The sequence below is a fragment of the Rattus norvegicus genome, chromosome 1, assembly GCF_036323735.1.
Source record: "Rattus norvegicus strain BN/NHsdMcwi chromosome 1, GRCr8, whole genome shotgun sequence".
NCBI classification, from domain to species: Eukaryota; Metazoa; Chordata; class Mammalia; order Rodentia; family Muridae; genus Rattus; species Rattus norvegicus.
Window position 1 is genome coordinate 160,456,968 of NC_086019.1, and position 13,196 is coordinate 160,470,163.

At 48.7% G+C, this 13,196-nt stretch overlaps 1 protein-coding gene across 22 annotated transcripts in view; it reads left to right on the forward strand.

Moving 5' to 3' along the window:
• The window catches only part of Tenm4 (teneurin transmembrane protein 4), a 2,974,939-nt gene that overhangs the window by 2,757,357 nt on the left and 204,386 nt on the right, over positions 1 to 13,196 (forward strand). For 19 of the 22 annotated variants that reach the window (XM_039113155.2, XM_039113170.2, XM_063262756.1 and 16 more), the window contains 2 exons: positions 1,626 to 1,881; positions 12,438 to 12,536. In XM_039113155.2, coding sequence (XP_038969083.1) covers positions 1,626 to 1,881; positions 12,438 to 12,536 — 355 coding nt within the window. The remainder of the gene's footprint in view (positions 1 to 1,625; positions 1,882 to 12,437; positions 12,537 to 13,196) is intronic. The other 3 variants (XM_039113149.2, XM_039113179.2, XM_039113152.2) reach the window with 1 other exon arrangement.

The window sequence follows — 13,196 nt, forward strand, 5'->3', positions numbered from 1 at the left end:
AGAGGGCTTCCTTCACATTCAATGGTTTCTGAGGACCCTCCATTCCTGCACTGGTTTCAATCCCTTGAACCACCTCCACTGTGCCTGACCTTTGAGGGCCACATGGCTGGAGTAGGTAGTTATAGGGGAGCTGATGAAAGAGGAGGCTGGAAGGCAGAAATCCATCAGAGTCCAGAGGGCTATAAGCCCAACACAGACTTTGCACTACAGGTGGTAGCTTGGAATGAAGGTAGTACCTTTGGATAGATTTTCAATCATTTCCTTCTCCCTTCTACTTCTGACCTACTCCCTCAGTTTCCCACCAGATTCACTTTGTATCTCTTTACCTACTGTAAAAGTTCATTTGAAAAGCAGAGTGATATATCTTCCATTAATATATTTCTGTCCTGTTGACTGCCAGTTTGGTTTCATTGTAGTACTATCATCTCAGTAATAAATGCCCTTCCCATTTCACAGATACGAAAACTGAGGCTCAAAGAGGTTCAGTGACTTGTCCAGAGTTGTATGTTGGCAGAACCTAGGCTGGATTCTAACTTCCTGACTTCTTCCCTCATCACACTAATCAGCCTCGTGAGAGGAGGCACTCTGTGAGTAGCTTAGGTGAAGGGGAAAGATTCTCCCCCAGGCCCACCAGCATTACAGCAACGTCTGATTTGCAAAGAGAATCTGCTTCGCCACATTGCCATTGGGAACTTGCATTATCCATTCCAAGACCAGGCTTTTGGCTTTCTCATTGTTTTTGTTTTAACCTACGTATTAATGATAGCAATTCCCCCTTGCTCTGGGCAGCTACAAGAACTAAATAAAATACTTCTGTCTTCTCATCTGTACTGAATGGCGTTTGGCACACCGTGTGAGCCCAGTAAGTGTACTGGTGGGTTTTATCCACCCAGACACAGCATGGCTCACTATGCTGAAAAGCCTCCTCTCCCTGAGGCAGGCTGCTCTACACCTTCACAGGCTTCATGCAGACACAGCTCTACCCTGGCTCTGTGTTCTTAGCTTTGCTGGACTCTCAGCCAGCTGTTCCTTGCACTTATCTGTCTTGTTAATTTCATTTACTCTGCACCATCTACAGGATCAGGGATTTTCAGGTTGAACCATGCATATCCATCATCTGGGGTCCCGACCCCAGGGTTCTTGATTCAACAAATGTGGGTCAGGGTGCCAGACCTTCCATCTCAAATACACTCACTCTCAAGTGAGGAAGCCACTGGTGAGGGACTGGGCTCTAAAGACCCAAACCCTAAAAGTGTGACAGGTCAAAGGTGAAGTTGTTGGTCGGAATAAAGTTGCTGATATTGACAACTGGAGTCTCGCATGCTCAAACCTGCTTTCGCTCTCTCACACTTGCTCTCAAAATCGTCTTTCTTATTTCACTCCTAAAGTTTGAGTTCAGTGGGGTGGGAATTTTTATTTTGTTTATTTCCCTATCACATGCAGAGAACAGAAGGAGTTCGGAACTATCTGTGAACCTCAGATTTGATTGAATGAATTAATATGTGATTTCTAGTACCGGATGCACTAGACCAGCCCTGCAGTCTTGTTCAGTCCTCTGTGGCTGTTTGTCCCCCCAGGGCCGCACCCAGCTGGTAGCTCACTGACCATGACTGCTTGTTCCCTAGATCATCCCAGCGGCCTGCAGAACCACCCTCGGCTCCGGACGCCTCCACCACCACTCCCTCACGCCCATACCCCCAACCAGCACCACGCGGCCTCCATCAACTCTTTGAACAGGGGTAACTTCACCCCAAGGAGCAACCCCAGCCCAGCACCCACAGACCATTCACTCTCCGGGGAGCCCCCAGCAGGCAGCGCCCAGGAGCCAACTCATGCCCAGGACAACTGGCTACTCAACAGTAACATCCCACTGGAGACCAGGTGGGTCCCAGCAGACTGAGGCTGGGAGGCACAGGTGGGCTAGGTGGGCAGAGGGTAGACCAGATGGACTCTAGGGTCTGATGGTGACCAAGCCAGCAGGGAATATGTCTCTACCTCATATCTGTTCAGTGAAGCTGGTATGAAAGGCCTGGCCTCGGGCTGCTACTCTCCAGTGGTAGGAGAGAGCTCTGGAAGGCTAGACTTTTAGAACCCACCAGGGCTGAGCTAGCCTGCTGCTTACGAAAGGTATGGTGTTGGTCCAGTTGATAGACTCTCAGACATCACCTGCCTTGTCTGTGCAATGACAAGGAAGCAAGTTGGGCAAGGCTTCTATAAAACCAGGCAAGAGGTGTGTAAAGGAGAAAGGCACAAAAGTAGGACAAGGTAGACACGCAGTTCCACTTTGTCTGGGTCCTCAACTCAGCCAGTTGTACGCATTTTCACTCCCCTGTGCCTAGCATCAGACCATCTGGACTGTGACAGGAACTCTGTGAAGGCCACTCCCCATTTCCCATCTCCCATCTTGATGTCCCAATCCTTCTGCTTGTAGTGATAGCCCCTAAGGTTTTTCTCGCAGCATTGGTAGCACGGGCTTTCGTACTGTGATGTCATGCAATCAATGCTCATATCTTGAAGAGGTGGATTTTCATGTGATGTCCCCACCCAGGAGTTCTGGAAGTTGAGACCTGTAGTAGAACAGGTCAGACAGGAGGTTGATACATGGCTGGGACTCCAACCCAGGGTGCTAGATTCTCTGTCCGGGGCTGTTACTCTGTGGTTCACTGCCTTCTTCCAGGAGTGTAATGGGATGTTTCCTTCAGCCCAGGGACTGCAGGCAGTCTGGGGTCCTGCAGTCATCTTCCTCCCCTGTACTTTAAATACCATTTTCCAAAATGGCGTGTGTGTGTGTGTGTGTGTGTGTGTGTGTGTGTGTGTGTGTGTGTGTGTGTGTAAGAACCATGCAACTCACTTAAGAAATCATAGGAAGATAAAAGAATTTGATTTATATATACTTCCACCACCTGAACAAAGCACTTTTGGCATGGCCTCTCCCTGTCCTCTAAATCACTGGTGAAATGTCCCAGGCTAGCCCAACAACACTTCTTCCACCCCCCTCTCTTAAAGGATGAACACATAGGTTTTCTTTTCCCAAACTCCTGTTCTTTTTGAGGAGTGCAAAGGCAAACCACACTTAAGTGAAATTAGCCTTCACACAAAACCTACGCACATTTGCTTCCGCCCAACCCAAGGTGATCATGGTGATGGTCTTGGCATGGTGTTGGAGCATGTGGGTCTGCACGACCAAATTCACAATCCCTCGGTCACATTTCATTCTTGTGGAATCATTTTTCCAAGCCCAAGTTTGTCAGAGACATCAGCCAACCGTGACCCAGCCCAGTGTCCTGATTACTACTGTTTCCGTTCATATCCTTTAAAATGCCTCTCCTGCCCTCACCAGCTACAGAGTGGATTCATTGTCATCCCACTGAGGGTAGCCAATCACGTCTCCATTATGCTCAGCGCTCACTGAGTAGGGTGCAGCTGATGGAAATGCTGCACTAATCAGCGGGTCTAGTTATCTGCATGGATCATGACTGCCACTCTTACAATTTGGATGTTCGTTTTTCTCACTTGGGAGCAAGGTAGAACTTCCTCCTTTGAGTCTGTACGCTTCTCAAAGGTAAGGGAGGCAGAAGAGGGGCAGCAAGAGAGGTTTTCCAGGGGGTCAATATGTGGTGTAAAGATCATCCCAGCTCACATCCTCTGCCCAATCAGCTACAACTCTTCCTGCCTTGTTGATTCTCTATCCTCCTGTCTCCATTGCTGAGGATGCAAGAAATTGTGCTTTTATCTTTCATTATTATTCAGATAAATAATGTTTATCATAGGGCTGTAGCAAATCAAATAAGCAAAAGGAAACAGTCTCCTGAATCTACAGTTACATGTGAGCACACGCACCCTTTCATGCATTCATCACCATCCACACAGCATTATTATATGTAATTAGACTGCGTGTGTCTAATATTCAGTGTATACATATACCCTCCTCAAGCCTATGCCCTTTCAGGCTTCTGCACAGGCCTTTGCATGTCCTCACCAGAGCTGCCACTTCTTGGTCTAGCTGAGTCGCACTTATTCCCAAAGCCCAGATGAATAGCTGAAGAAGGCTGTGTCTGTGACTCCAGAACGCTGTGCATCTCAAGATGGCCCCCAGACTGAGAGCAGCGCCAATTCTGCTGGATGACACCGTCAGAATTCTGCATGTGAATGCTGACCTTAGCAGGCCGCTGGCACCAGAGTAACAAGATGAAGCTGAGAGAGAGAAAGTTGTTGAGTCTGGCAGGCGGAGTCAGCAACTGAGCATCAGGGAAAGATTGTGGAATTTTTAACGTCGATGGGTCATTTTCTTACCTTGGCTTTCAAGCATGTCATGTGACAACATGACACATCAGCAAAGCTCACACTTAAGAGCTATATAATCAAGTTACCAAAAAAACAAAACAGAACAACACAAATGCATGTGCACATGTGTGCACGCATGCACACACACACACACACACACACACACACACACACACACCTCATAATGCTTTAGGTAAGTTAATGGTTTAGGCCACATTTATAGCTATCTTCAGCCACATGAGACCTGTAATTTAATTTATCTGCTAGCTAAGTGAGTTATTCACCATCACTATGCGTTGATTTCTTCATTGACAGATTAGGAGAAAAATTATGCTTTTCAAAGAGGGCAGGAAGATATAAATGTAAGAAACACATATGCTGTACCCAGCATCTACAAAACACATAGCAAGAGCCATTTCCCATATTTTCACAAAGCTCTGCTTCCCTGTATCAACTCGTGAATAAGTCATTGAGTAAATAACCATAAGTCTGTTCCAACCAGCATAGTGAGGAGGAGAGGACAGGGTCTGTCCCTTCACTGATTTGCAGAAGTGTGGCCTGTTGTTCTGAGGTTATAACAGACCATCATCGAGATTGTTTCAAGGCGCAGTCCTCAGGGTCAGACACACCCACCACTAAGCCATACCCACATACACAGCTCACTAGTACACCTAGACCTTGTACATATTCACCCCTGAAAACAACAGTAATTCCTGGTTCCAGTTGCCTATTGCTCCATGACAAAGTCCCCAACTTAGTGGCTTAGGAAACATGTGTCCAGTTCTTCATGGGGAAAGTCAGAAGGTAGGAAGGGTCTTGGATGACTCCTTATGGTATAAGTGGTGTCAACTGGTCTTCAGCTAGCAGTGCATGCCTTATGCATGACTGTGGGGACTCCTTCACCCCTAAGGTGCCCCAGGACCTCTGCCTGTGATCGTCTGAACTTCATTATTTGTGAATCAGGGTTCCAAGATACTGAGACAGAAGCCATTGATCCTCCTATAAGCTTGGCCTAGAACTGACACAGCACTAATTGTCCAGTCTTTTGTTAGATGACGTTGCCATGGGCCAGCAAGCTTCAAGAGGAGAGGAAACAGGCCTCACTTCTCAATCGGAGAAGCCTCAAAGCTTGGGCAGCCATCTTTAACCCACCGTCCTCCACCATCTGGCTTTTGTGTTAGGGGCTCCATGAATTCACAGTAGTAGTCTTCATCATTAAATACTCACTAGATGCCTACTATGTGCTAAGATATCTGAGAGAACAGCCTCTTGCAAAAGATTGTCATGGCGGAGGAAGCTGAGGGACATACTGTGTTTTTATTGCTGTGGGGTCCACAGCAAGTGACACAGTCTTTAACACAGCATGGTGGGAGTTTATAATATGAGCACACAAGTAAAAAAAGTGAAGATGGGACAAATAGGTGATTAACTGTGCTTAACTGAAACTCGAGTGGGGGAAAAAGGACAGCTTCCCATTGGCTCTAGAGTCATGTGACTGAGATGAAGAGAGTCAGAAGTCCTATGGGTACGGAGGGGAAAATGAGGAACCCCAAATAAAGCAGTCATACTTGACAGGTTGTCCCCAGATATCGTCCTGCTAATACCCAGGAGAGGCTCCTAAGTACACACACACACACACACACACACACACACACACACACACACACATACTCTTCCCTCGTTGTTAAGCAGAGCCCATGCTGAGAATCTAAGCCAATGTGCAGATACCACAGCAGCTGGTCGGATGACCAAGAGGGATTGCATTTCATCCTGGAAGAAAAAGAAGAGCTAGCAGAAGGATGGAGAGAGCGGGCTTCTGTAGACGTGCTCATTTCTTGTACCTCCTGAAGCTCTGCCAGTCCCCAGGATTAACTGAGTCCTTTAGGGAGGAGCCTGGGCCTACTTGTGCCCCCTAGAGTTGGAGTAAGCCCTACATGAACATCTGTGATTCTTCTGTGTGGAGCCAAAGGTCCCCCAACCCCTGATCCAGTCCTTTGACTGGCTGCAGCATCAAGCACTTAATTGATTTCATAGGGACTGTCTGATTAATAACCCATCAGGTTCTTGTCAGATTCCGGGGAAGCCTGAACAGAAGGCTTCCAGACCTCTGCTCTGCCTCAGCTCATCCCAGGCCTAGTCAAGGAGCCTGGAGCCTTTTATTTTTCTTCATACTGAACTTGGGAAATAGCCTGTGTAACCTCAGGAATGAGGGCTACCCAGCAATCTCCAGGCCAACCCAATCGTGGTTCCCCAAATGAGACACGATGCCTTCTGATGAGGCAGGGCAACCTCAGAAAGTCACTTAACCTGCCTGAGCCTCGTTGCTTTATTTATAAAATAGGCACTGAAGAGTTTGAATAGAAAGTCTCTGTCACTAAATAATTTGATCAGATGTAAGACAAAGTCCTGCTATACAAGAATCTTCTAGAGGGAGGTAGACCTCTGAAGGGAAGATGGATCCTAAAGATAATGCGTGAGTGGAACAAACACAGAAAAGATACAATTCCATGTGCATCCATAACCGTGCCAGACACACAGACCTCCCTGGGAGCTCCCAAGTGGTGCCCAGAGTACTTCCCACATATAACCTATTCATCACCACCCACACAGTTATGTTTGAGGTTCCCAAGACCACTCCAGGTTTGGCAGTTTGTAAATAGGGCTCATGATACTCTGCCATGAGTATAGCTCTGAGTTCACTGTGGTGAAAAACGTGAGGCAAAATTGGTAAAGGAGAGGTGTGTAGGGTGAAATCAAGGGCTTAAACCAGGCCCAAGATTCCAGAGGCTTCACCTCATGGAGTCACCGGAAATAGGCACACCCTGGTCCCTCAGCAAAAGCTGCCAGGCAAGAGGCCCAGTAGGGACCTAGTGCCCCACGGTTATATTGGGGATTGCCACAGGGACAGCCTCTGACTGAAACAGACTGAAATTACGCCCTCCTGGAAGGAAAACATGTATGCAACACTGAGTTGAATACGTAGTTTGTACACAATGGAGCAATCACCTGTGTCAGTTCACAAAGGGAAGCCTCCTGAAGTCCATTTTCCAAGATGCCAGCTAGGGGCTGGTCTTAGCAGCAGCCATTCACAACGGTTTGCACCCTAACTCTTTTCTGCATGAGTGAGTACTCTCATTAGAACACACACACACACTTATATATACACATTCATACACACATTCACACACACATCAGATATAACACACACCACTCATATGCATTCACACACATATCACACATACACACACTCTTGCACATTCACACTCACACACACTCAACACACAAATACACATACCACTTCCCATTAATTGAGGAAGAAAAGGAAGGATCTGAATCATAAAAACATTGAAGTTGCTTGCATTAGACCCTCAGCCAGCACATGGGAAGGCTAAAACAGTGAGCTATCTGGCTTCAAACTCTCCACATCCAGCCACTGTCCAAAGCCATCTTCCTGATCACTTAAAGTGTCTTCTTGGGCCAGATGTGATGGCACAAGCACTCAGAAGACTAAGTCAGAAGGATGGTGAGTGTGGGGCTACATAATGAGACCCTGTCCCAGGACTAAGTAAAAAGTGAGGCGACTTCCCACAGCACCCATTGGCAGGTGTCAGCAGAGAGAATGCTCAGCTCGAGAGAAGCGGGACACAGGCACAGAGCCAGAAAAAGGAAGGAGCCGAGTAAGACAGTAAATAGCTGGGTGAAGTAGGACCGGGATCTCCTGAGAATGACAGAAGTGAGCAGCCCAGGGGCTCAGGACATTGAAAAGGGGGGTCCCACCTTTCCTGAGGTCATGAGGCCAGAATCCCAGAAGTTGGTCAATAAGAGTTCACAGCTTTTAAGTAGTAGCATTGTGAAACTGGCCTTTCAGAGGATAGCTGTGGTCTGCAAGATCTAGGGGTTGGTTGTTGTCGTCGTCGTCGTCGTCGTCGTCGTCGTCGTCGTCGTCGTCGTCGTCGTCATCGTCTCCTTTCCTCATTTATGTCTCTCAGCATCAGGTACATCTCTACTCCTCATAAGTGTGGCTGAGACACTGACACCGTGCATCATGAAGTGTCAGCTGCACACATAGGCTATGAGTCCTACTGTCCCACACCACTCAGATGGCAGTCGGATATGATGGTGGCTGCCCCGGAGCTCTGTGGACAGAAACACAACCCAGCACACTGGCTTATGTAACCAGACTGGCTATCGGATGGGGCCATCCTGAAGACCTACTTCTCTTGAAGTAGGGGACTTCCCTTCCCAAAGCCACTCATTTTCCCCTTTCGAGGCAAATTCCGCCTGCCCGGCTGATACCAGCAGCTCTTCCTTCAGGCTGCTCAGGGACTCATCTGTGTGTAAGGGGAACCAAATCCCTCTCTGCTCCTAGAATAGCACAGCCCTTGCCAGCCAAACCCAGTGCAGCTAGGGCCAAAGTCAAGGGCACCTGCTTTAACCCCGTTCCTGTCTTTTCCTTTCCATGTGACCCTGAAAAGTATTGCCAAGCCTCAGGTTCTAAGTCTGTACACTGAGATAGAAATACCGCCCACACACAAAATCACACCTAATCGTAAGTCAAGCGTCCATACCTGAGCTGCCATCAGAGGTGAGCAGGGAGCCACACAGGGCTGTGACCCCAAGTGAGCTCAAGAGCTTGTGTTCCTATGGGAAAATTCCAGGAGCCTTTGATTTCTCAGAGGAGCTAGACATCTAAAGTATTGGGGGTTAGAAAATTTAGGGGATCCTTGAGCTGGGAATCAGGTCACCCGTGACTCAGTTTCTGCTCTGCCACTGCACTGACTTGTGTGGGTTTAGTTCAGGGCACATGTCTCCATGGACTTCAGCTTCTTCATCAACCACAGGATTGATCCAGAACTAGGTTTCAAAAGTATAGAATAAGGTTATTTCACCACAATCTTCTGAATCACCATCACCTTCAGCCATGGCCGTGTCCCTGTCCCCAAATCCCGCCATGACCTAAATGAGGAATGCCCATGACGGCATGCTGTCAGAAGCACTTCCAGGAGACCCATCGCCAGGTAGCTTGAGAAGTCCTTCATCTTGCTCCTCTCCCTGTCTGTCCTCTTATCCTCCGGCTCTGGGCTTTGAAGTGATGATTGTCAGCCCTTTCCCTGTTTAAACATGTTTCTATTTTAAATTGTAAAAGTTAAAATAGGGCTGGAGAGAAGGCTCAGTCAGTCAGGCACTTACTTTCCAAGCATGAAGACATGAGTGTGAGCCCCAGAACTCAAATAAAAATCCAGGATGTGAAAGCACACACTGTAATCCCACTGCTGAGGAAATAGAGACAGACGAATCCCTGAGGCTTACTGGCCAGTCAGCCTGGCCTAATTAGCAAGTTCCAGGCCAGTGAGAGACCATGTCTCAAAGAAAGAAAAAGATGCCCAAGGGTCAGCCCCAAGGTTACCCTCCAACATTCACTACAGTGGCACACATTAACATCTCACGTGAACGTGCACACGTGATAGACACACAGTAAATAGACACACACTTGATCTGGCCACTTGAAATATCCCACCATGAACACTCTGATTTTTATTTCTTGGCCCTTTCAAAAAAGCACTCTTATTTGTTTCTTTTTGGTGATTATGAGATACAGGCTGCACTCTCTGGAATATAGGCTGTTGTCAAGTGTTTCCAGAAGCAGGCTGGGCAGGAAGGCAGCAGAACTCTGTTCAGGTCCTCTGAGCCAACTCTGTGGGGTCTCTGCATGGTGGGTGAGGATGAAGAGAGACCAAAATTCCTTCTTAAAACAAGAGACTAGAGGAGATAATAATACCCTCCACCGGCTGCTGTCTCTAGGCACTGACTGTGTGTCTGCCATCTGCCTGGCAGGCCCCTCCTGCTTACCCCGAACCCAGCCACGCCAAAGCGCAGATCTGTTTAGTGGCTGCATGCACATACCAGGCAGTCTTCTCCTCTGGGCACATAGCAACAAGCTGGACATAAGGACAACTGGAATTATAAGAGGAAGAAACATACTATGCAGATAATGTTCTCCAACATCACTCTGTGTGTGTGTGTGTGTGTGTGTGTGTGTGTGTGCCAATGCACATGTGTGCATGTGCGAGTGCATGTGCGTGTGTGTACCAACCAGTGCAAAAGAGTCAGCAAGAGGTGGCTGGGGATAAAGATGGGGAGCTGCTGTTTGCCTGTAAGAAGTCCTAGCTCTGGAAGAGGGTATGATCTCTGGGAATATTTACTGACAAACGGTTCAGGCTTACCTTGTTTGAGAGAAGCAAGGAAACCAGTGTGTCTGAAGCCAGGAGCATGACTTTGGGGGAGCAATCCAAATCAGGTCTCCTAATATCTATGGGCCTGGTCAGGCCTGGGGAGGGTTAAGGGCAGAGAGGAGGGATCCACATATTTCCCTTCTGGTTATGTAGGTAAACAGTTACCACCCTTTAATAGATTCTCAGAGTGATGCAGTTCAGAATCTGCCTGTCTCTCAGGCCTCTCATTATCAGCGCTACCCACCTAAAGAGAATAATGAAGGTGTTCAAGGGACTTCCAATCCCTGCACACCTCCCAGGCACTGTGGGAGGCTCATGGCAGGAAATCCTGGTAGTGATGGGCTCAGGTTGTATCTTGTGACCCTCCACAGAGCAAGACCCACTAGTGCCTCGTTATCAGTGCCCCAGCTACAAACCAGTGTCACTCCATCCTCCACTGTCACGGGGGTGTTGGGACTTCCAGATGGTCCTCTCTATTTGGTTTGAGGAGGTGATAGGCAAAAGTCAGGCTGGGTAGAGTGCACAGGGTTGTGGAGCAGAAACCCTGAGCTCTGGGCCCTAACCAGTCTGGTTCCAGGACAAACTCTGCCACCTGGTCACCATGTGATATGACCTCAGAAAAGTTGCTTCTCTGAGCCATGCCCCACCAGCTACAAGGGGAGCTGACAGAGCCGGTCTGATAGGAGTGGGGGTGGGGAACAAATGTGAGTCACTCACAGAGCTCGAGAAGAGCAGACCATGTATGATATAGGCTACAGGATGGGGCGACTGTTACACTTAGCATCATTCCAGTTGACCCCATGGCAACCATAATCCCCAGATATAATCCCCAGAGTGTAGGAAGGATGACTAAGAGAAGTTAATATTGGTACCAAAGTCACACATCAGGAAAGTGGCATTAAAAAGGCCTCATTTCTGAGTATTTTGTGTTAAGGCCTGGTAGGAGGCAGATGGGTCCCTTGGCAGGACTAGAACCTAGAGCTGGCTCGCTGCCATTTCTCCTCTGTCTAGTATGTCTTATCGTGAGACAGCACAGGCCTGACACTAGCTGGAAGTGGGATCCAGAGCCCTTGAGGGTGAATGGCATCACCTAGCAGGTACGGTTGAGACCCAGAAGGGCAGGGGTGGCGTCTTCATTCTGGGGTATAGTCAGGTGAGTGCATAAGCACTGTAATGCCACAGTGGACAAAGAGCCCTTCCCTATATCTTCAGTTACTGCCCCATTCTCACACAGCTGAGGGACGGTAAGACTCAAACCAGGCTCCATGTCAATAGGGACTTAAGAAAAATACAGATTCGTTGGCCCTATCTCAGCCCACCAACGGAGTCCCTGGGGCTCTGCTGGGCCTGGGCAGTGTACAACTCTCCAGAATGTTCTCCTTCCTTACAATGCAGCAGAGAAGCCGAGTGGGTGTTTCCAGATGTTGCTTTAGTAGATGTGGGATGAGTCAAGTAGAGGGGAACACTGGGCTTTGGACCCAGATACACAAGTTCAGATTCTTGCTTCGAGCCTTGCTTCTGGTGGCCTTGGCAAGTCCCTCGAGAACTCCACATCCCAGTACCACCCTCTACTGTACTGGGATCACGCTGACTCCCTTGCAATAGCATCTATTTTGAAAATAGCCATGATGTGCCTAGCCCACCGCTCGGCACCTTGCAGTCCAGCTCAGTGAGAACTGTAGTTGGATGTGCACAGCTTCCAGCCGCGTGGGGTTTGTATGGAGAGCGCTCCCTCTGGATGCTCTGTGCCAGGTGGATCCCTTGCACACGTGGCTTTGCACACCGACCCGCTGCCTGGAACCTTTGTCCCTGCTGGTCTCATGCACAGCCGCACCCAACAGCCACTCTCATTTGTTTCTATACTGTCCCCTTCATCGATGCATGACTCATTGCCTCATTCATGTCTCCATGTGTGCGTAGAAACCTAGGCAAGCAGCCATTCCTAGGGACATTGCAGGACAACCTCATTGAGATGGACATTCTCAGCGCCTCCCGCCATGATGGGGCTTACAGTGACGGGTAGGTGGCACCCCTCCCCGTGCTCCTCTCTGTGCTCCCCCTGCTGCTCCTGCACTTGCATGCAGACCCCTAAGACCTTTCCCTGGGAACTCCTCGGGGAAGTGATGCCATGTTGCATGCACATCCCCGAGTCCATGTTCAACTTGCAAGTTTGTCCTTGAGATGTCCTATCCCCTCCCCACCCCCAGCATATTAACAGCAGTCTCGTTAATATGCAGTTCTCGCCATCTCATTGGCTGCCTTCGCCATCCTGGAACCCATCTCACAAAGCATTTTTTTTTCCAAACACAGCGCAGGCCCCATGTCTTATGTGGCCTTGAGTGTGTTCGCTGTGGTCCGAATGTCTCCTACCCCAGGAGTGGTGGATTTGTCCTAAGACTGCAGGGCTATGTGGTACTCTCCATGCAGCCCACCCAAGCTTTGTACAAGTCCTCCCAAGGCCATGGTTCAGGCCGCACTGGGCAGGATCTTTCAACACCTCCTTTGGCCACAACCATGTGCTTCGAGCGTACTCTGCTATTTACAAGACTGCAGCACATACTCTGCTGTTTACAAGACTGCAGCTAGGCCACAGGATGGAATTACCAGCCTGTCCTCCACACAGCTATCACATGGGCTCTGCCTGCAGCAGCCGGGCTCCTGAGGCTGTGAGGACATTGA